At 44.1% G+C, this 24,685-nt stretch overlaps 1 protein-coding gene across 5 annotated transcripts in view; it reads left to right on the top strand.

The window, feature by feature from the left end:
* PHF20 (PHD finger protein 20) overlaps positions 1-24,685 on the top strand; it is an 88,418-nt gene that overhangs the window by 9,499 nt on the left and 54,234 nt on the right. For 4 of the 5 annotated variants that reach the window (XM_030211562.1, XM_030211561.1, XM_030211563.1 and 1 more), the window contains exons 2-6: positions 9,530-9,651; positions 12,000-12,171; positions 16,632-16,716; positions 18,851-18,930; positions 23,291-23,669. In XM_030211562.1, coding sequence (XP_030067422.1) covers positions 9,569-9,651; positions 12,000-12,171; positions 16,632-16,716; positions 18,851-18,930; positions 23,291-23,669 — 799 coding nt within the window. In that variant the 5' untranslated portion in view covers positions 9,530-9,568. Of the gene's footprint in view, positions 1-9,529; positions 9,652-11,999; positions 12,172-16,631; positions 16,717-18,850; positions 18,931-23,290; positions 23,670-24,685 lie in introns of those variants that run through there. The other variant, XM_030211564.1, reaches the window with a different exon arrangement.

The following is a 24,685-nucleotide window of genomic DNA, read 5'->3' as shown; positions in this document are numbered from 1 at the left end:
CAGTTTCTCAGGGCTCTCTATTATCTCCAGTGCTTCTTAATTTGATGATGTTTTTCTCTGGGGACTTTAACGGAGACTGAAGGGTTTAAAAATCTGCATTCAAGTGGACAATATTGCAGAACCGATTCCGGGTTCATTCTTTGGAAGCTGCAGTTCTGCTAATTCAGAAATGCTTTGAATTACTTGAATATTGGGCAGCATCTCATGTGGTGGACTTTGGTCCTGGGGAACTGAGGAACTGAGTTCGATTCCCGGCACAGGCAGCTCCTTGTGACTCTGGGCAAATCACTTAACCCTCCATTGCCCGCCGCATTGAGCCTGCCATGAGTCGGAAAGCACGGGGTACAAATGTAACAAACAAACAAACAAAATTTTTACAAAAGAGAACTAACCCCCCCCCTGTTTTTACTAAGCCATGCTAATGCTGACACAGTCCATTCACTTTGAATGTGCTGTGTCATCATTGCTGTGTGGCAGCCGCTAGCCTGACGTAGTAGACGGGGGGGGGGGGGGAATTTTTAATATTTTGGGACACAATTATATTCAGAAACTGAGCAAAAACTAATAATTGCTGATGAGAGCTACCATTTTAGATTGACATTACTTTAGATCTGTGAATTAACCTTATCTGGAAATAAATGCTGTAATTATGTGAACATTTTCAACATTGTGGAAATTAAAAAGTAATAAATTATTTGCAACCAGAATTGTTTAGATTGGTAGTACAATCCTTACTATTATTTCAACTCAATTAACTGCAATATAATATATCTAGGGGGACACACATACTTCAGAACTCAGACCATACAAAATGTTGCAGCCTTTTCCGCCTGTATGGTCATCTTAAGATCATCACATATGATCACCTCCAAGTCCCACTCCTCTTGTGCATGAGTTCTTCACCTCCCACCAAACTGAGATTTTCAAGCACAAGAGGAGTGGGACATCTCAGAATAGTGAGGTATCAGTATTTTATTTATTTATTGCATTTGTACCCCACATTTTCCCACCTATTTGCAGGCTCAATGTGGCTTACAGAGTGTTGTAATGACAAAGTCATGACAGGATATTGGAAACAATCAAAAGTAAACAGAGGATAGATGAGAAATTAGAGAAGATGGAATCTTTGTGTTTTGTGTCTTTAAGGGGTCTTTTTGTAGGCTCTATTGAAGAGATGTGTTTTCAGAGATTTGCGAAAGTTGCTTAGATTGTCCATAGTTTTTAGGGCTGGGGGTAACCCATTCCATATCTGTGTGCTTCTGTAGGAGAAGGTAGTGGCGTATGCTTGCTTATATTATAAGTCCTTTACAGCTGGGGAAGTTCAGATTGAGGAATTTGCGGCTGATCTCTTGGCATTTCTGGGCGGTAGGTCCACAAGGTTAAACATGTACAGTGGGGCATCTGCATGAATGATCTTGTGTACGATTGTGCAGATCTTGAATTCGATTCGTTCCTTGAGTGGAAGCCAGTGAAGTTTCTCTCTTAAGGGTTTCGCGCTTTCGTATTTGATCTTTCCAAATATGAGTCTGGCTGCGGTATTTTGGGCTGTTTGGAGTTTCTTGATAGTCTGTTCTTTGCAGCCAGCGTACAGAGTGTTACAGTAATCCAGGTGACTAATTACCATAGATTGTACCAAGGTGTGGAAAATGTTTCTCGGGAGTTTCCACATCGAGTGGAACATCTTTTTTGTCGTGCTCTTCACTTGGGTATCGAGAGTGAGGTTTCGGTCGATGGTAACTCCAAGAATCTTCAGGTTTTCTGAAATAGGAAGGGTGCAGTATGGTGTGGTTATAGTGGAGTAATTGTTTGTGTTGTATTGAGAATTGAGTACTAGGCATTGAGTTTTTTCTGCGTTGAGTTTTAGCTGGAATGAATCTGCCCAGCTATGCAAGGTTCTGAAGCTTTGGTTGATCTCATTGGTGATTTCATTTAGATTGTATTTGAACGGGATGTAGATCGTGACATCGTCTGCATATATGTAAGGGTTAAGGTTTTGATCGGCTAAGAGTTTGGCTAGAGGTATCATCATTAAGTTGAAGATGGTTGGTGAGAGGGGGGATCCTTGAGGAACTCCGCATTCTGGTATCCATGGAGGTGATCTTTCGGTGTCTGTTATTACTTGGTAGGATCTGGTGGTGAGGAACCCCTCGAACCACTTGAGGACTGGGCTTCCGACTCCGAAGTATTCTAGTATATGAAGTAGTATTCCATGATCAACCATGTCGAAGGCGCTTGACATGTCAAATTGTAATACGAGTATGTTCTTACCAGTAGCAATTGTTTTTTTGAATGAGTAAAGTTTCGGTGCTTTGATTTGATCGAAATCCTGATTGTGACTCATGTAGAATTGAGTATTTAGTTAGATAATCAGTGAATTGTTTCGTAGCTATGCCCTCCATTATTTTGGTTATGAGCGGAATAGATGCCACTGGTTGATAATTGGTTAGGTCCATTGTGCTTTTCTTAATGTCTTTTTGCAGTGGAGTGAGTAGGATGTTTCCTTTTTTCGTGGGGAATAAACCGTTTTGGAGTCTGTGGTTTATTTGGTCCGTGAGGTCTTTCTTGAATTGTTTAGGGGCAGCTCTTGTTAGGCTAATAGGGCAGATGTCTAGTTTGCATTGAGACTTGCCATATTTTTAAAGCCAATGTGAGAGTTCATCTGCTGAGATTTTGTCGAAGTTGGTCCATGAGCGATCTGCTGGGTATTCCCCAGGTTTTGGATCAAGGCATTCAAGGATGCTTGTATAATCGGTGGTATTTGGAGGTATCATGCGTCTGAGTTTTAAAATTTTTTCGTTAAAATGTTTCGCTAAGTTGGTTGTGGATGGGGTGTCTATGTTGTTAGAGGTAACCGGTGTAGTGTTTAGGAGTATTGAAATAACACCCCTGTCATCCACAGACCAATTTCTAATCAAGTTTTCTCTAAGTGACCACCTGAAACAAATGGTCTTCCCAGAGTTTGAAAGGACATCATAGACCATTAAAAGCTGACTGTTGAGAATTTCCTAGAGGCCTTGGACTAAAAGACAGTGTCGGGGCAGGTTGATATTTGGAATACACCCTTGGCTAAGACCCTAGAGCAGGGGTTATCAACCCAGTCCTTGGGACGCGCCAAGCAAGTCTGGTTTTCAAAATATCCACAGTGAATGTGATAAGAGAGATTTGCATACACTGCCTCCATTATATGCAAATCTATCTCATGCATATTCATTGAGGATATCTTGAAAACCAGACTGGGTTGAGAACCCTTGCCCTAGAGAAAAGTGCACCACTAAAAAAAGGTCTTATGTTTCACTCACAAACACTCACCTTGGTTCTGTCCAGAACTTTGAATCCTTAAGCGTGAAGGAAGGAAACCAGAAAGAAGATTCCGTGAATCTTGCCTGGATGAGGACAGACAACTGTAGGAATCAGATGACAAAGTTCTACTGAGTCTTAGCAGCAGCCAAAAAATATTTCTCTCAATGTAGTGAACAGGCTGCCAATTCAACCAAGCACCTGTTCAGCATAGTAAACAACCTACTGCAGCCTCCCATAATTGAACCAGCCTGCCCAGTCAAAACTGAACTGCATCAATTATGCTGTGTTATCAACAAAATTAAGTTGCTGCCAGAAATTTATAGGCGAGGCTCCATGCCTCCTCCTCCTCACACAGACATATGGGGCTCTTTGACCCCAATAATAAAGGAGGGTCTTGTCAAAGTTCTAACAGGTCTTCAAGAATGACCTGCTACCTCGACCCCTGCCCATCAAAGATAATACAGCAGTTATCGTGAACACCTCTTTCTAATGGGAAACTACCAACAGTATTAAAAAGGTACCTGAAAAGTTTGGGGCATAACTTTGGATTCCCTCCTCGCTTTTCAACCACAAGTGAATAATGTAGTTCAAACATGTTTCTTTAAGATAATTGAGATCTGTGCAGGCGCTTTTTGAACAACATCCTTTTGCAATCTTGACTCGATATTTAATATTGTCATCTGGATTATTGTAACTCACTGTACATTGGAATTTTATCGGGTTTGCGAAGAAGATTGCAATTAGTGCAGAACACGGCTACCTGTGTGATCTTTCAGAAGTCTAGATTTGATCAGGTCTCACCACTGCTGAGGGAATTACATTTGCATCTGTTGGAGAGGAGAATAGATTTCAAAGGCTCCTGCTTTGTGTTTTAAATCGTTCGAGAGGTCACGCCAGAGAGGTTTTTGACAATGGTATCTTTCCCTACGGGTAAACGTCCCAGTAGATGCTCTAGGTTTTTTAAAGTATCCCTCTTGTAAAGGTGTTTGCTCAAAAGAGATGCTTGAGTTATCTTTCTCTTATAGGGTGGTTTTAACTTGGAAAAATGCCGTTCCTGAGGCCACCTATCTTACATTTAGAAAATGTTTAAAACCGTATAACTTTATTGATAATTGAAGCCACTCTGCCTTTTCTACTTTTTTTTTTGTTTTGTTTACTAATGTATCTTTTATTTTAATTTTTGTAAACCACTTTGGGACCTTTTTTAAGACTAATGAATAGAATAAAAAGGGCAGTGGCGCATCCTTTGCTAAAGAACAACCTTCCAGGACAAGCTTGAGCGATACCAGCCTTTACCTGACATCCTATTTCTAGGAAAATTTATAGATCAAACAATCTGTGTTGAATGCAATGATTGGCTACATCCATATGAATGTGGATTCAGACCCAGTTATGGAACAAGCGGTCCTTGTATCCCCTACTGCAGTAGTTGATCTTCACAGAATCCGAGACGGGGGATTTGCTTTGGTGCTAGTACCTCTGGATTTCTCAGCTACTTTTCACATCGTGTACAATGATACCTCTTGCCTGTCTGATAGGATCTGAACCAAGCAACAGTCTATACTGTTTGTTAGTACTCTGTTGCTACCATGGGCACTGACCTTGGTACTTCATGGTTGGTTACAACCTTGCTGTATGTTTACCTAACACCATGTTCCGGTACTTCTACGACTTGTCTCATTTTGGGTTATGAGAATCATCTATCCGAGAGCTTCTTGGTGCTCTCTTCATTGATCTTGCTCAGGTTGATATTTTTTCTTGATTATCAGTGTCTATGAAGCATCGTACCACGGTCCTTCCTCTCCCCACCATGATGTGTGCCGATAATGCACTCAGAAAAGATATATAAAACACTGACACAGATCTCTGCATACAGGCATAATGTGGTTAGTTGCCAGTGATCAGCATAAATATAGGAAACTCCAAATTCATCTCTACTCATTTTCAGAACATTGGTCTCTCTGCACAGCTTTCATAATGAGCAAGTTGAGTGGGCCCAGATGGACGATAAAAAAAGTGGTGGGGGGGGATGAAATGGTAGAACGAGAGGACATGAAATGAGATTGAAGGGGGGCAGACTCAGGAAAGATGTCAGGAAGTATTTTTTCATGGAGAGGGTGGTGGATGCTTGGAATGCCCTCCCGCGGGAGGTGGTGGAGATGAAAACGGTAACGGAATTCAAACATGCATGGGATATGCATAAAGGAATCCTGTGCAAAAGGAATGGATCCTCAGAAGCTTAGCTAAAATTGGGTGGCGGAGCAGGTGGGAAGAGGGGTTGGTGGTTCGGAGGCGAGAATAGGGGAGGGCAGACTTGTATGGTCTGTGCCAGAGCCGGTGATGGGAGGCGGGACAGGTGGTTGGGAGGCGGGAAAAACTGCTGGGCAGACTTGTACAGTCTGGGCCCTGGGAGAGACAGGTGCAATTCAAGGTAAGGTATACACATGAGTTTGTCTTGGGCAGACTGGATGGACCATGCAGGTCTTTTTCTGCCGTCATCTTGGCTGGACGTCTTATGCAGTTTAATGACAACAAAAGAGCAAACTAAATGTTATACTAGGTTACCACTCCGGATAGTAACTGTTAAACGGAAAAGCAGCATATTTTCACTATGTGGCCCCTACTTTGTGGAACTCATTCCCACTCACACTTCAAGACGTTCAAGGCCGTCCTTTAAAACCTGGTTATTTCAGCAGGGCTTTTCCTTCTGTTCAGAAATCCTGTATGTTATTGCCAGAGTTCCTTTTTTTTTTTCTTTCCCCCTAGGCCTTAAGTGTTCCGTTATTGTTTTTTCAGTCACTTACTGTTCCGTAAACAGCTGTGATGCTATTTGCGAATGATGGTATTCCAAGACACCCAAAATAAATAAGAATAGTGATTTTTGTCTAAGTGACTGCTTAACTTTCACTTATTGTGTTTGTTACAGAATGTGGAACTTAGCATCGTGTAGCTATAATTTGGGTTACTCTTCCCAGTTTGCTTCATTTTGCACTTGTTCACTTTTAACTTTCATCTGCCATTTGGATGCCCAGCCTTTCAGCTTCACAAGGTCCTCTCGCAATTTCTTGCAGTCTGTATGCAGTGTAACAACTTGAATAGTTTTGTGTCATCTGCAGATGTAATTTATTTTTTTATATTTATTTTTGTTACATTTGTACCCTGCGCTTTCCCACTCATGGCAGGCTCAATGCGGCTTACATGGGGCAATGGAGGGTTAAGTGACTTGCCCAGAGTCACAAGGAGCTGCCTGTGCCTGAAGTGGGAATCAAACTCAGTTCCTCAGGACCAAAGTCCACCACCCTAACCACTAGGCCACTCCTCCACTCCAGTCACCTCACTCTTCATTCCCATTTCCAGATAATTTATATATGTTACAATGCACTGGTCTCAGTACAGACCCCTGGGGTGTTCATCTTCCTCTACTGAGAGAAATGTCCATTTGACCTGTCCTAGTGTGGATTGGAAACTGGATGGAGCGTTGGCTACTATCCCGTGGCTTTTTAACTCTCTTAGGAATATCTCATAAAGAGACTTCGTCAAAAGCTTTCTGAACATCTAGAATAAACTACATCAACTGCCTCACTTTTTATCCAGATGTTTAGTGACACTTGACAGCAGAAAGATGGAGCAGTGCCAACGGTGTTGGCTGCGACTCTTCAATCTGTGGTATGCAAGGTCACAGGTCTGGAAACCTTATGGATTGCAATTTAATGGGTTTGTAGTTGAGAGCTATTAGATGGGGGAAGGGGGGGGGGTCTAAGGTTATTCTGAGGAATCCAGTGGTTCTGGACTGCCTTCTTTAATAGAATGGCAAACCTAAGTGGTAGTGAATGAGTTTATGGGTTCTACACCCTCTTAGGCATCACTCTTCCCATGTTAGAGCATCATAGTGGAGATACCTGTAGTGAGGGAGTAGTAAAGTGTGTAACAACATGATCTTCATCCCATCTGAGGTCCTCGGAGCTTTGGTACATTTTGGTTGTCTGGATTGGTCTAGTAGGATAAGGGTGGTAGATGAAATGTATTCTTATCTGTTAATTTTCTGTCCTGGAGTGGAGGAGTGACCTACTGGTTAATGTAGTGGATTGCAGACCTGGGGAACCGGGTTCAGTTCCCCTACTGCCTGATGGTCAGCAGTGGGTTGAGATCCTGGGGAACCGGATGCTCCGTGTGACCCTGGGCAAGTCACTTAACCCTCGATTGCCCCAGGTACAATATATAACTTAGATTGTGAGCCCATTATGGACAGTACCTGGAATAGAAAGTGCAAACCGATTAGTTGCCTCAGGGATAATAAATAAGAATTAAAAAAAATAATTCTTGTTAGCCCCTTCACATTCCCCCTCCCACACACACAGATTATTGGTCTAGTAGACTTTTATCCCCTTTTCCAACCTCCTCAGATCCCACTCCCAGGAAAAAAAAAATCCCCAGTAATCCAGTGGGTCCCCTCACCCCCAGCATACCTTACAGTCAGGAGATAGTAGCACATAAGAACAGCCATACTGGGTCAAGCCAATGGTCCATCCAGCCCTGTATCCTGTTTTCCAGCAGTGGCTAATCCAGGTCACAAGTACCTGGCAGAAACCCAAATAGAGACAACATTCCATGCTACCAGTCCCAGGGCAAGCAGTGGCTTCCCCATAGCAGACCATGGACTTTTCCTCCAGGATTCCGTCCAAACCTCTTTTTTTTTTTTAAACCCAGATTCGCTAACTGCTGTTACTACATCCTCTGGCAAAGAGTTCCATAGCGTAACTATTTGTTGAGTGAAAAAATACTTCCTCCGATTTGTTTTAAAATATTTCCGTGTAAACTTCCTTGAGTCTCCCCTAGTCTTTATACTTTTGGAACAAGTAAAAAATTTGATTCACTTCTGCTCGTTCTACACCACTCAGGATTTTGTAGACCTGACCCTGCATGGTGCATCCTGCCAAATAATGGAATTCTTGCCTTATTTGGCAGCACTCTGATCGCCATAGATTTTTTTGTGTGGAGAGATGGAGGGAATGATGATCTGCATGGTGATGAAGCCGGGTTGCATGTTGTTTATGCCCTGCTGTGACTTGGCATTAAAGTCCCAGCATTGTGCTTGGCCCACGCCTCTCTGTATCTGTACTGAATAGTGAATTTGCCCAGGATTTGTGCAGGATTATCTTATAAACAAACCCTGTTCTGCATCACGCACCCATATATTTGTATGCTAAAGCCTGAGCGCATTTTATTTCATTGGCCTCATTGTGTTGTGTTGTGTCTGTATAATTAACTTCAGATACATCTCTCTATATAAAACGCACCTCCAACATTCTAATGAAGCCTCACTTTCCCAACGTTCTAAAGTGAGGCGGCTGAGACCACTTTTTTGCTCCATGAGTGTCTGCCTCACCCACGCTTCAAATGTAATGACGTCGAGGGCGGAGCAATGACACTCAGCAAATAACAGCGCTCAACCTAAAATGACGTCCCATTAGAAGGTTGGAAACACACTATCCACCCTTCCCAACTTCCCCCACCCCCCAAAGTCGCCGACTGTCACCAAAACCCCCCCCCCCCCCCCCCCCCCAAGGTTGCCACCGCTAACACACGGAACAAAACCCCCTAGCACGTCCCCCACCCACCAAAGTCGCCGCCCGTCACCAAAACACCCCCCCCCCCCCCCAAGGTTGACACCGCAAACACACAATGCCACACCCCAGCAAACACCAACCCAGGCAGGGGAGGAGTAGAATCGCTCAAAACTGCTGCCAGGGGCGTAGCCACGGCCGGCCCTAGACGGGCCCTGCCAGCCCACTTTTCCTCCACCGCGACAGCGCCAGCCCCAGCTCCCATTGCCGGCCACTGCTGCTTTTCATGTTCAGCAGCAGGGCCGGTGCTACAAAAAAAACCAAAAACAATCAGCTGACCAACCTGTGTCACACATACGCACTTCCACACACATCACACACACACTCATTCTCACAGACACACTCACACCCACACTCACTCACTCTGTCACACACACACTCTCGCACATTCACTCTCTCTCTCTCTCACACACTCTCTCAAAAATACACACTCCAAGGAAAACCTTGCTAGCGCCCGTTTCATTTGTTTCGGAAATGGGCCTTTTTTACTAGTTTTTTATAATGCCTTTATTAAAATGTTTAGAATCATTCTAACTATGTTTAAGGATTAAGTTGCCAATTTTTGTAAATGTTCATAGGTTGATGTTTTGTTTTCTTTCTTTCAGAATAGTAAATGCACTTTTTGAGGTACACTGCTATCTAAAATGACAAAGCATCCACCCAACAGAAGAGGGATCAGCTTTGAGGTTGGAGCCCAGTTGGAAGCCCGAGACAGATTAAAGAAATGGTACGGGTACATCTTTCTAACATCATGTTACTTTTGCAATTATTCTAACCACGGTCTGTTAGCATTCCAAAGGAATACCAGCAGTTATTCAAAGTGAGTTGTGATGAACACATAACTTGCTTTTTCCATTACTTAGCTTCCCACTATTCCAGAACCTGTGAAATAGTTATGTCCATCAACCAGCAGGTGGAGATAGAGAACTGAAAACTGAGCTGAGACATCTCTTGGCATCCAGTCCAGCTCCTCAGTATTTTCTATCTCCAACAGGTAGATGGACACACTTTTCGGCCTCTGGTTCTGAGTGATTTGCTCCTGGTCTAGCCGGTTAACTGGTCCCCAGTTGAGCTTTGTGGTTGGCTTCAGTCCGTATATCTGGAGGTCTTCAGATCCCTGTCTCTGGTGCTCTGCAAATGTACTTCTTCCCTCCCTTCACCTCACCCCTTTTTCCTGTGTAGCTCTCCTTTTCCAGCACAAAAGCTTTAAAAAAAAAAGAGAAAAGAGATTTCCTGGACAGAGTATCGGTCCTGATTCTTTCTTATCTGCAGTAAGACTTGTGCAGACTGAGCTTGAGGGGAGGAGCCGGAAGTGGTAAGTCCAACTAAATTTTGACTCAGGATCCCTCCTCTGCACCAAGTAGAACTTGCAGCCCTCCGAGTAGTTCTGACTCAGCACTTGTGCCAATTGGGGTGAATGGCGACTCCTGTGGAGGCAGTTAAGCAGTTTTGCTGCTGTAGGAACCACCGACCGGCATCAGGACTTTGCAGTGCATGCAAGCAAGCTGGACATCCCGCGGGACATAGGGGAAATGATCATCATCGGCACGTCTTCGGATTTGACGCAGCCTCCAAATATGCCAGATTTTTCAGGCTGTCTGGCAGGACCAGTGCAGTTTGATGCAGGAGAGCTTGGGAATGAGCCCCATTTTATCAGGGCCAATTGGCAGTGAGGAGCAGCCTCTGATCATTCACAGAGCACAGTCGCCATTTTACAACCTCTTGGCCCAACAGAGGTTTCAGCTACATCAGTATCTTTGTTTTCTCTGGAGTTTATATTGCTCTTACATCGGGCCAGTTTACTGAAGCAGGGACAATCAGAGTTGCTTCAGTTTCTCATCCCGCTGCCCCTCCGGTTCGTAAGAGATCTCATTTAGCCTCATCTGTCCACTCCTGGAGGTCTACCTCTGCTTCTCCCTTCTTATGTGGGATGACTCAAAAGTACTGAGGTTGCGTCATAGAGAGGAGCTCAGTACTCTTATTTCTGAGGCATGGCGTCATCGGTAGTTCCATCTTTGTCGATCATGAGTGGGCTTAAGAGGTCCTTCTAAGGCCTTCCCGATGCATCCAGGCATTCAAGACCCGATTACAGTAGAATGGGTCTCACCAGACATGGGGCTGAGAGTGGGAAGAGCCATGGCTATGCCTCTGTTGGTTCCAGAGAAGAAAGAAAAATTGCATTTTCCAGGGATAGACTCCCTTGTTATGGCAGTGGCCAAGATCATCACCTTGTTGTTGGAAGGGCGCATTGTCCTAAATGACTTACAGGATAGGAAGCTAGAAGGCTCACTGAAACAAGCCTTTGAAGTGGCCTCTTTGGGCCTTCAAGCGACAGTGTACAGCTTGTTCATGGCTAGAGCATGCCTGAAATGGCATCTGCAGTCTGCAACAAAAAGCCGGGCTCCATAACCCCCAGCTGGAAGCAGGATTGGCTTACTTGGCAGGTGCTACGGCCCACAGTATGTCTTTGACTGTCACGGCACGTTAGCAACTCCGGTTGCGGCATTGGGCAGGGGATTCAGCATCAGTCACGTCTGGTTGAACTGCCTTTTTGGGGCAAGTGGCTATTTAGAGAAGATCACCTTAACTTGGTGAAAGAACTGGGGGAAACTAAGCCACCGCAGTTGCTGGAGGATAAGCCGAAAGCCTGGCTGGCTAGGTGTGTCCCAAGGACTGGGTTGAAAACCCCTGCTCTAGGGTATATATCCAGGTCAACAAGTCTCTTCTCTGTCTTGGAAAACGTCTGTTACTGGTAAGCAACTCCACTACTTGGGCCTACATTTTGGCTGTCAATGACCAGTTAATTAATTGCATACGACTCATTTATTTTCAGTGTAATCTTATGTTCCTTTGTAGTGGTTTCTCACAGCAGTGCCGATGAAGAAAATTAAATATTAGTTTAAAATACTATACTCCTGTTCTGCTTTGTTGGGGAGCCGGAGGAGCTCGTTCGTTGGATAAGAGTCCCAGTGGAGAGACTGATAAGAGAAAAGTGTGCCATACTTATTGTAGATAAGATGAGTTCCTTATCTTTGGAAGTACTACAAGTTGGGAATGTTGCCTTATGTTGTACAGGTATGCAGCTCATATCGAAGAAATTAACTATGAGGAAGGAAAAGTGCTGATCCATTTCAAACGTTGGAACCACCGTCATGATGAATGGTTCTTCTGGGATAGTCCATATTTACGCCCCTTGGAGAAGATACAGTTAAGGAAAGAGGGTTTACTGGAAGAGGAGGGTCCTGCTGTAAGTTGATGTGTGTCTGTATTACATCTGCCAGTATTTATTTTTATTACATTTGTACCCCGCGCTTTCCCACTCATGGCAGGCTCAATGCGGCAGGCAATGGAGGGTTAAGTGACTTGCCCAGAGTCACAAGGAGCTACCTGTTCCGGGAATCGAACTCAGTTCCTCAGTTCCCCAGGACCAAAGTCCACCACCCTAACCACTAGGCCACTCCTCCACTGTTGCTACTATTTGAGATTCTACATGGAATGTTGCTATTCCACTAGCAACATTCCATGTAGAAGTCGGCCCTTGCAGATCACCAATGTGGCCGCGCAGGCTTCTGCTTCTGTGAGTCTGACGTCCTGCACGTATGTGCAGGACGTCAGACTCACAGAAACAGAAGCCTGCGCAGCCTTCTACATGGAATGTTGCTAGTGGAATAGCAACATTCCATGTAGAATCTCCAATAGTAGCAACATTCCATGTAGAATCTCCAATAGTATCTATTTTATTTTTGTTACATTTGTACCCCGCGCTTTCCCACTCATGGCAGGCTCAATGCGGCAGGCAATGGAGGGTTAAGTGACTTGCCCAGAGTCACAAGGAGCTACCTGTTCCGGGAATCGAACTCAGTTCCTCAGTTCCCCAGGACCAAAGTCCACCACCCTAACCACTAGGCCACTCCTCCACTGTTGCTACTATTTGAGATTCTACATGGAATGTTGCTATTCCACTAGCAACATTCCATGTAGAAGTCGGCCCTTGCAGATCACCAATGTGGCCGCGCAGGCTTCTGCTTCTGTGAGTCTGACGTCCTGCACGTATGTGCAGGACGTCAGACTCACAGAAACAGAAGCCTGCGCAGCCTTCTACATGGAATGTTGCTAGTGGAATAGCAACATTCCATGTAGAATCTCCAATAGTAGCAACATTCCATGTAGAATCTCCAATAGTATCTATTTTATTTTTGTTACATTTGTACCCCGCGCTTTCCCACTCATGGCAGGCTCAATGCGGCAGGCAATGGAGGGTTAAGTGACTTGCCCAGAGTCACAAGGAGCTACCTGTTCCGGGAATCGAACTCAGTTCCTCAGTTCCCCAGGACCAAAGTCCACCACCCTAACCACTAGGCCACTCCTCCACTGTTGCTACTATTTGAGATTCTACATGGAATGTTGCTATTCCACTAGCAACATTCCATGTAGAAGTCGGCCCTTGCAGATCACCAATGTGGCCGCGCAGGCTTCTGCTTCTGTGAGTCTGACGTCCTGCACGTACGTGCAGGACGTCAGACTCACAGAAACAGAAGCCTGCGCAGCCTTCTACATGGAATGTTGCTAGTGGAATAGCAACATTCCATGTAGAATCTCCAATAGTAGCAACATTCCATGTAGAATCTCCAATAGTATCTATTTTATTTTTGTTACATTTGTACCCCGCGCTTTCCCACTCATGGCAGGCTCAATGCGGCAGGCAATGGAGGGTTAAGTGACTTGCCCAGAATCACAAGGAGCTGCCTGTTCCGGGAATCGAACTCAGTTCCTCAGTTCCCCAGGACCAAAGTCCACCACCCTAACCACTAGGCCACTCCTCCACTCCTATCAGATATCAGCTGTAGGCTATATAGATTGTTAATGGACAAAAATCACCAACAGATCTAAAGGTGATGTGGTGTCTCCCAATTTATAAAGCGTTTCTGTATGTTTTGTAGGAATTTACATTTTTTGCTGAACTTAAGTGATTGGCAGTTATGTTTATAACCTCACATAACTCATAGAAGTTCCTGCCTTGTCTCTTGGGACAGTGGAAATCCAGGAGAATATTAACATGCATGAGTTTTTTTGGATCAGATTTTTTTTTTTTTTAATAGTGCTTCCTTTTCGTCTTTGTTTGACCAGTCTGTACAAGTGGTTTGAGTCCCCCTACCAGCAGATGAAGGTAGAGAGAGAGAACTATTTCCAGTGACATCACCAGTAAGGACTGGAATTTTACAGTATTTCTCTATCCGCAACAGATGCTGTAGGTCTGGTCTAGTACAGTAGGTTCCTTCCCCAGAACGCAGTCTAAGGCCTGCGTCCCTGAGGTAAATTTGCATGCACTGCCTCCATCCTATGCAAATCTGTCTCGTGCATATTCATTGTGCATATCTTGGTGTGCCCTGAGGAAAGAAGAGGATGGGGAGAGATTAGAAGCAGAGAATCAAAGTAAACACTGAAAGGTTAAAAATTAAAAGAAAAAAAATCTAGTGCACAAGTTTTGTAAAATCTTTTCACTGTGTAATTTTTGATCTTACCATTCTAGTTTCATTTAGTAACAACAGTTTTACATAATATTATTCATGTCATGAAACATAAGTTAACAAATTTTTGGTTGTATTTATTTTAGTTTATTAGATTCTTTATATACCACTTTTCTGTAGAACAACCAAAGCGGTTTTACATATTCCAGGTATTTTCTGTGTCCCTAGTGGGCTCACAGTCTTGTCCTAAATATTTGGTACTGAGTGAGCAAGTAGACTACGATGGACAGGGAGAGAATCACAGGCTGTCATTTAGAACTCTGATGTTTAAGTGGAAAAGGTATTAGTAATTGAACTCTTCAGGATTATATGAGCCTTTGCAGTTTACCATTTAATGGAATAGAACTGAAGAAAAGTCAAAATTCCTCTTTTTTTTTTTTACAACTAGCAGGACTGAATCAGGCATAAGTGGGCAATTTTCATCTGGTGCAGGGACAGAACTGGTCTCCCAAAGCTCAGTGCTTCAAATTAAAGTTCTGAATATGTGGGGCCCTTTTTACACTCGGTGGTCTCCTCTACTCAGTGGCGTCGCGAGGGCAGCTGACACCCGGGGCGGGTCGCTGCTGCGCACCCTCCCCCCCCCCCCCCCCCCGGTGCAGCGCGACGCACCCTCCCCCCTCCGTAGCGCAACCCCCCCCCCCCCCCCCCCCCCCCCGCGAGAACATACCTTGAAGGTGGTGAGGGGCGGCGGGAGAGCCAATCCGCCGAGTGCACGCCGCTGGGGGGTGTCGGCGCCTCGCTGGTTCCGTGCTCTCTCTGCCCCAGAACAGGAAGTAACCTGTTCCGGGGCAGAGAGAGCAAGGAACTAGCGAGGCGCCGACACCCCCCAGCGGCATGCACCCGGGGCGGACCTCCCCACCCCCCCATACCTACGCCACTGCCTCTACTATAAATCACTTCTGTAGCGCTACCAGTCGTACGCAGCGCTTTACAATTGAACATGAAGAAAGACAGTCCCTGCTCAAAAGAGCTTACAATCTTAATCAGGACAATAAGTTTTGTTTCTTCTGCAATAGTGAAAGGATATGAATTGAAGCTTGCTTTCTTTGTTTTTTTTTAAGTATTTGCTGTATTATGGTGTTTTTCCTCTTTCTATAACGCTGTATGCTCAAATTGAAGCTAAGCGTGCAAAGTTGCATGCTCAATTTATAAAATAAGATCAAATGTGTATATAACTTAACTATTGGTTGTTAATTGATCCTGGGTGTGTAATTGCCTTTAGTTGGTATTTTATAAATTGTGCAGTTCCAGGGGGCGTGTCGGGTAGTTAATGGTAGTATTCTTATATCCTGTGCGCCTAATGCACATCACGCCCGAAGATACGCGTGGAAATGCGGACTTCTGCTAGTATTATATAACGGCAGTTCTGTGCCAAACTGCTGTTCATAGAATCGTCATAGCACACATCTCGGTTCCTGACTTCAGGTTAGATGTACAGAATCATCCCATCAGCTTTTTCCCCTCACCAAACTCAAATGAGGTGTACCCAAGGAGGAGTGTGGCTGTCAATGTGAGCATTTTTGGCCTCCTGGGGAAAGCAGAATCATTTTGTAAAATTTGTTGTAGGAATGACAGCAAAAATAAAAGCCAATGCTGTACCTGTGGCATCGTCAGGAAATGTTATGTGCAGAGGGGCACACGACGTTGGGTATCTGCTGATCACATTAGACCCCCCCCCCCCCCCCCGAGGTCTGTTGAGTCCAGAAAGCTGTGCAACATTGGTCTGTCTGGCTCACGAGTACTTGGCTGACTGCAAAAAGTAAAGATCAGAAACCTTTTTAGTGTGACATATAGACATTAACATGGGAAATTGGGTGAGGGGGGATTTTTTAAAAATCACTGTAACTATAATTTCAGAACGAGATCTTCGCTTAAGAGCCCTAGGATAGTGGACTTTTGTGACATGGGGATTATCCAACTGCCATCTTATTTATACCAGGACCTAATCATGGTTTAAGTGTAAATCATGCTGAAACTTACAATTTTTCTCTGCACCATATATTTCTATCTGCATGTCCACAGGAATGAGCAGGCTAGATAGAAGTTGCTGTGGATTGGAAATGGCCATGGTTTGGTAGAATAAAATGGACCTTCCTCTTGTTTTTGAATGTGTTGACAGTGAGGTGAGTGATTCTACCGTATGCTGTTATTCAACAGATCAAATGTTTTGTGTTCGTAGGAATTTCGTGCCAATGAGCAGGTGTTGGCTTGCTGGTCGGATTGTCGATTTTATCCAGCCAAGGTTATCTCTTCCAATAAAGACGGTAAGGCTTTACTTGTTAGAAGCAGTTGGTATGGCATGTGTTAACTGCTAAGTTGCCTTCCCTTTACCCCTCGGTCCAACTGATTCTTTTGCCGGCTTCTTGCTTTAAAAAGTTTTTACTATGTGTTTTTGCCTCCAGCGCAATCTTCTTTTCAAAGTCCCTCTTTGCCTTCCTTATCAGCGCTTTGCATTTGACTTGCCATTCCTTATGATGTTTCTTATTATTTTCAGTTAAGTTCTTCTTCCGTTTTCTGAAGGATTTTCTTTTAGCTCCAACAGCTTCCTTCAGCTCACTTTTTAACTATGTCGGCTGTCTTTTGGCCTTCCTTTCTCCTTTTTTTAATACATGGAATATGGCGGCCAGAATTGAATGCAGTACTCAAGGTGAGGTCGCACCGTGGAGCGATACAGAGACATTATAGTATATATTTTTTTTAAATCTTATTTGCCATCCCTTTCCTAATAATTCCTAGCATCCTGTTTGCATAAGATTTCAATATATTGTCTACATCGACACCTAGATCTTTTTCTTGAGTGCTGACTCCTAAAGTGAACCCTTGCATAAGATAACTGTGATTCGGATTATATTACCCTGCCTCAAAGTCGGGTCTTAAATGTTTAGTGTTGTATCAAACCAAAATAGTAGCATGACTTGGACAATGTTGTGAATTGAGGGGTCCCGAGCCCCCCAAGAAGGCTGGAGTGACCTTAAATCTGACTCCATCTCTAAATAGCACTAGTACTGGGGTAATCATGGAGTTGTGAAGTTCTAAAAGGAATTGCCACTAAGAGAGATGTTAGGTCTAAGGAAAAGATACCAGCCTTATGACAAACTGGATTTAGATTACAAGTTATAGAATACAGTGAAAGATAGCCTGATACAGCAAAAGCATTTATACTTACAGCCTTTCATCATTAAGTGAAGCCCACAAATCATCATTTGGAATGAGGAGTTTATTTGCCAAGGTACAAGTCAAATCAGTGATTGACAACAGGCACGTACAATCAATTAGTTATAGGAATATAATAATCCAGCTGCAAACAGGTGTTAATTCCTAATCTTTTATAATTTCTTTTACCAATTAAAGGTTTTACAAGGGAAAGCAATTAGGTAATTTGTCAATTCTGCTGGACACATTGGTTTCCCTTGGAGAGAGAGAGTGGCAACCCTTCTCTCTCTAGCTTAAACCAGGAAATAAATACCCTGATTTTTATAGGTGCCCTCAGGATATGGATAATATGACAGTAGATATACCTGATTGGATCTATGCTAATGTCATGGTTGTCACTGATTGGCTCATGCTAATGAGTAGCTTCTATCTTGCTAACATGGTTTTGTCTTTAGCTCGCTTGACCACAAATCTTAAGCAAGACCCTGCATCCAGCTACACCTTTCCTTTCTCACACCATGGCTGACCACAATCCTGCTCACAGGAAAGTCTCATTTCTCAACTTGTTTTTCCAACTTACATTAGAGAAAATTCCACTTTGTAACAGACACAGCTTCCATTTTGTGCTGAAATCCTCCATTTTGTTTCCATATCTATTGACCTAACTTTTCCTAATTTAGCTTATTTAGGCCTCAATCCGGGCTACAAACTAGGCCATACTTTTCCAGTAAGCTCCCAGTTATGTCAGCCATCAGATTTCTGACTCAGCCAAGGTCTGTAATGGCCTGAGCTCTATGACTGGGCCCGCCACCATTCCAGTGGGGGGTCTTTGGCTGTACCATAATTATACAGAATGTAACACCAGTTACGGCGGAAGCAAAAGAGAAAATGTGTAACCTTGTTGTTTGAGCTAATAGAAGAGGTGGTAAAGGTGCCTGTGTTTTATGAATAAAAATATGACAACGTGCAGTGTTGTGCTGGTGTCTTGTGCTACAGTACCAGTAGTTTCATTCTTGCCTCTGTTTACACAACTCACACCAATTTTGGCCATTTTTTTCCCATACCACAACAAGATCGACTTATTTTCAAGCATATACAGTAATTGTGCTCAACTTGCTAGTTAAATGAAGCTTAATAAATGTATGATGCATGGCTTTAAATTTTATTGTTGGATGATTAAGATTTCACAGTGTGAGGTGAATTTATATTTTTCCTGATTTCTCATGTCTGTTTGATTTTTTTTAGGTACCTACACTGTAAAATTTTTTGATGGAGTAGTTCAGAATGTAAAAAGTATTCATGTGAAGGCTTATCCCAAAGACGAGGTGAGGCTTAGCTTTTATGCTTTCTGCGCTGTTAAGGATGGTTTTATTTTCTTTTTAAAGGCATGCTTATGACTTCGTTCTTTCTCCTAACGTTTGGCTCTCCATCGACAAGCAGGATTGAATTGGGTGGAAGATATGATCAGATGGTGTTGTTCTTTATCTTTTTTGTCTCTGTGATTTGTGCTCGTTTCCTTGCTTGCCTAAATATTTATAATGCACTTTGGCCAAGTTCCTTTCCTTGTCATCACTGAGAGGGGTGTTTTCAGATTTGCTTAGTTCTCCTCCTGAGGGTGAAGAGCATTTTAAAGGAATCCCCTCTGATGCTCCTTATCCGGCTACAAGGAAGTTGTGTCTATAAGAAGGGTTTCTGCATTGAACTTTGAAGGAAGTTGCTCCAAAGACCACAATGACAGTTCCAGATCTTACATACATACATAGTAACATAGTAGATGACGGCAGAAAAAGACCTGCACGGTCCATCCAATCTGCCCAAGAAATGTGCCACTTTTTTGTGTATACCTTACCTTGATTTGTACCTGTCTTTTTCAGGGCACAGACTGTATAAGTCTGCCCAGCACTATCCCCGCCTCCCAACCACCAGCCCCGCCTCCCACCACCGGTTCTGGCACAGACTGTATGTCTGCCCAGCACTATCCCCGCCTCCCAACCACTAGCCCCGCCTCCCACCATCGGCTCTGGCACAGACCGTATAAGTCTGCCCAGCACTATCCCCGCCTCCCAACCACCAGCCCCGCCTCCCACCACCGGCTCTGGCACAGACCGTATAAGTCTGCCCAGCACTATCCCCGCCTCCCAACCATCAGCCCCGCCTCCCACCATCAGCTCTGGCACAGACCGTATAAGTCTGCCCAGCACTATCCCCGCCTCCCAACCACCAGCCCCACCTCCCACCACCGGTTCTGGCACAGACCGTATAAGTGTGCCCAGCACTATCCCCGCCTCCCAACCACCAGCCCCACCTCCCACCACCGGTTATGGCACAGACCGTATAAGTGTGCCCAGCACTATCCCCGCCTCCCAACCACCAGCCCCACCTCCCACCACCGGTTCTGGCACAGACCGTATAAGTGTGCCCAGCACTATCCCCGCCTCCCAACCACCAGCCCCACCTCCCACCACCGGTTATGGCACAGACCGTATAAGTCTGCCCAGCACTATCCCCGCCTCCCAACCACCAGCCCCGCCTCCCACCACCGGCTCTGTTATCCAATCTCTGCTGATCTCCTGAGGATCCATTTCTTCTGAACAGGATTCCTTTATGTTTATCCCAGGCATTTTCCAGATCTTGGCTTCACAAGCAGATGTGTGGCATTATACAGCCAGTTTCTAAGAAGCTGGACCTTTAAATGCAACTAACTCTTGGATTTAATAAGATATCATTTTCATGTACTTCTGTGGTGTTCGAATCGAGTTTGAAAAAGGTGAACAAATGTTCCATAAGTCACTGAGAAGAGGCCACAGACTGTTAAAAAAAAAAAGAGGGAAGAGACTTCCTGGGAGCCATGGGATTTTTTTTTCTTCTAGACTTTCCACACAGACACAATCTGAACTAATGCTGGTGTTGTCTGAGGCAAATGAGTGTGAAAACTACCTCATTTGCTCGTTGTATATTTGTGACACTTGATGTAAAATATCATCATAAAAGAATAGCTGTGATGTACAGACCACACTGGCAGATATGTACAACGCTATGTATCATCTTACTACTACTACTACTTGACATTTCTAAAGCGCTACTAGGGTTACGCAGCGCTGTACAATTTAACAAAGAGAGACAGTCCCTGCTCAAAGAGCTTACAATCTAATAGATAAGAGTGAGACAAATATAGGACAATCAAGCCATTGTGACATCACTGATGAGGTTGGCTCTTAGGCATTGGTGGAATGAGGCATTATGACATCACAATCTCAGCTCTGGTTAAATCACTGCTATATGTAATACTACTACTACTACTTAACATTTCTAGAGCGCTACTAGGGTTACGCAGCGCTGTACAATTTAACAAAGAGAGACAGTCCCTGCTCAAAGAGCTTACAATCTAATAGATAAGAGTGAGACAAATATAGGACAATCAAGCCATTGTGACATCACTGATGAGGTTGGCTCTTAGGCATTGGTGGAATGAGGCATTATGACATCACAATCTCAGCTCTGGATACCAGAGACTGAAACTCTTCACACTAAGGGGGGAAGTGGGCCAAGTATAGGACAGTCGAGCCATTGTGACATCACTGATGAGGTTGGCTCTTAGGCATTGGTGGAATGAGGCATTATGACATCACAATCTCAGCTCTGGTTAAATCACTGCTATTTGTAATACTACTACTACTACTTAACATTTCTAAAGCGCTACTAGGGTTACGCAGCGCTGTACAATTTAACATAAAAGGACAGTCCCTGCTCAAAGAGCTTACAATCTAAAGTACAAATGTACAGTCAGTCAAATAGGGGCAGTCTACATTTCCTGAAAGGTATAAAGGTTAGATGCCGAAAGCAACATTGAAGAGGGATTTGAAGATGGGTAGGGAGGGGGCTTGGTGTAAGGGCTCAGTTTATTCCAAGCATAGTCTTGACACATACCAAGTCTTGACACGTTTTCTTTGGACTTAGGAGCCAGAGACTGAAATTCTTTTGCCCCCCCCCCCCCCCCAAGCAGAGCAGGGGGATCTCTTCTGAGGTCTACTGCAGCTTCTTTAGAGACTGATTGATTCATTTTCTGTGCCTAATTGGGGGGGAGGGGGGGGGGGGGAACTTAGTATAGCAAGCCCATGATGCATTCCTATGGGTCTCTTCCAGAAATAGCCAGCAGCCTCTTCCCCCCCCCCCCCCCCCCCCCCCCCCCAAGTCATCACCCAGTCTCTTTTAGCCTTTACGTCCCAACCAATCTCTCTCCTCCCTTAAATCAACCACCTCCAAAGGAAGCCTTCAGCAGCTAATCGGTTTCCCTCTAGCAAGTCACCAAGAGGCATATTTTCAAAGCACTTAGCCTTCCAAAGTTCCAGAGGTTTCTTATTACTAGTGGCTTTTGCCTTTGATTTAGATAGGAACAATGTTTTGAAATTGTATTTCCGATACATGGCTGATAGTTTTTTGGGTTCAAAGATAAATATATTTCCTGATATATCAAGGGAATCGCAGACTAGGAGGTGTGAACTCTTGGCTTTTAAGCCAAGAATCATTGCCCTAGGTGGGACCTTCCTAGAGCGATTCCCTTGTAAGTGTTTTATTTCCTTATTTGTTGAACCCAAGAAATTACAAGAGTTTGTGGAGTTAAAAGAACAGATGAAGAACCCTCTGCAGCAACTTCCTTTAGTTACCACTGAACCGGCTGCAATTACCGATTAACCTTTCTCCCTCAGAAAATATGAATTTGTAAGATTAACCACTTGGTGTTTTTCTTATTTTCTTTGAGATTGTTTTCCTGATCTCGGATCCCCCAATTGTGGACAATTACATAGTAACATAGTAGATGACGGCAGAAAAAGACCTGCACGGTCCATCCAGTCTGCCCAACAAGACAACTCATATGTGCTACTTTTTGTGTATACCCTACTTTGATTTGTACCTGTGCTCTTCAGGGCACAGACCGTATAAGTCTGCCCAGCACTAGCCCCGCCTCCCAACCACCGGCTCTGGCACAGACCGTATAAGTCTGCCCAGCGCTATCCCCGCCTCCCAACCTCCAGTCCCGCCTCCCACCACTGGCTCTGGCACAGACCGTATAAGTCTGCCCCGCACTATCCCCGCCTCCCAACCTCCAGCCCCGCCTCCCACTACCGGCTCTGCTATCCAATCTCGGTTAATTTTATATATTGTTGAGAGAAAATGTTTTTTTCTTTTTCCTTATATTAATTTCTGTTTTTCCTTACATTTACGTGATCAATGTGAATGTAATTAAGTAAAATTGTTAAAAAAAAAAAACCAAAGTTCCATAGGTTTCTGTAGAACTTTGGAAGGCTAAGGGCTTTGAAAATATGCCTCCAAGTCAGCATGACTCTTTTCCCGTTGCTTTCCCACTGGTCCTCACTCTGTTTTCCACGAATCAGGAACTTCCTCCTCTGTCGTGGTTGCTGCCAAAGCTGTAACTTCTTTCTTCCTGCACCGCAGAGCTGAGTCTGAGCCTTATGGCGCAGTAACTCACATTGGTCTGTAGTTCTGAAATCTCATGAGACCAACGTTTGGAATTAGACACAGATAAACCCCCAAATGCTGTATTGCCATAGTAAGTAAGATGATGATTGTAAATATTGCTTTCATAGATTCCTCTGTATTGTGTGGGACTCATAAGCAGAGATTAATTTTAATTTTTTTTTTTCTATTCGTTGTAACTCTTTACAGAACGATATAACTAAGGATAAATTGAAAGAAAAAAGAAAAAGTAGTGATTTGGATACCGATAAAAAAAGGGAAAAGTTCAAAGAACAGAGGAAGTTGACGGAAACTGCAAGTGATAAAGACGAAAGAGCGCATAGTACGCAAAGAAGATCCAAGCAGTCGGATAAAGAGAAAACATTGGATGTGTCTGAAAAAAATAAGACACCTGAAAAGGTTCCGTCCATGGATGGGAAAGAAGATAAAGAGAACATATCGGAGAATGAGAGAGAGTCTTCTGTAGAAAACCAGAAGGTGGAAAAGTCAGAAAATGATATAACGATATGCCAGGCAAGCCAGGACAACAGAAAAAACAGAAGCAGGTCCCATTCGTCTCCCCCATCAGGTGAGCAAAGCTTCCCTGTCTGAATAGGGGTAGAACAGACATGCCGGAAATGTTTACTGTACGCAGAAGGCTAGATTGGTAAACCTCCTTCAGCTTCAGTGTGTGCGTGAGATTGTTAACGCTTTGTTTTGTTTCAGCTCAGTTGGAGCTGGGACAGAGATCTGGTGCCAAGTGCTTTCATTCACAACTATCCAGGGATTTCTTTTCCTTCCTGTTTTGATCTCCACCCGTCTTACTTAGTCCAGTCATTGGCACAACAGCGGCCAGACCCTGGCACTCTTTCCAAGAACCTTTAATTAAGGACCCATCCACTAGTCGATTATTGGGTAGTGACTAGGATACTCTTGGGGGGTTGTAAATTGTTCCTGTGTAAAACTTCTCACTCCAACAAGCTGGTTGGGAGGGGGAGAGGGGGCCAAAGAAATGAGACAAAAATTGGAGGTTCTGCATTTTTGATACTGTTTCACAGAGTTCTATTATTAGGTTTCAATTGGAGTGGAGGAGTGGCCTAGTGGTTAGGGTAGTGGACTTTGGTCCTGGGGAACTGAGGAACTGAGTTTGATTCCCACTTCAGGCACAGGCAGCTCCTTGTGACTCTGGGCAAGTCACTTAACCCTCCATTGCCCCATGTAAGCCGCATTGACCCTGCCATGAGTGGGAAAGCACAGGGTACAAATGTAACAAAAATAAAATAGATACTATTGGAGATTCTACATGGAATGTTGCTACTATTAGAGCTTCTACATGGAATGGTGCTATTCCACTAGCATGTAGAAGGCTGCGCAGGCTTCTGTTTCTTTGAGTCTCGCGTCCTGCACGTACATCAGACTCACAGAAGCAGGCGGCCACATTGGTGATCTGCAAGGGCCGATTTCTACATGGAATGTTGCTAGTGGAATAGCAACATTCCATGTAGAATCTCAAATAGTAGCAACAGTGGAGGAGTGGCCTAGTGGTTAGGGTGGTGGACTTTGGTCCTGGGGAACTGAGGAACTGAGTTTGATTCCCACTTCAGG

Source organism: Microcaecilia unicolor, chromosome 8 (genome assembly GCF_901765095.1).
Source record: "Microcaecilia unicolor chromosome 8, aMicUni1.1, whole genome shotgun sequence".
NCBI lineage: Eukaryota > Metazoa > Chordata > Amphibia > Gymnophiona > Siphonopidae > Microcaecilia > Microcaecilia unicolor.
The sequence above is the reverse complement of the archived record's forward strand: the minus strand, read 5'-3'. Positions and strand labels throughout refer to the sequence as shown.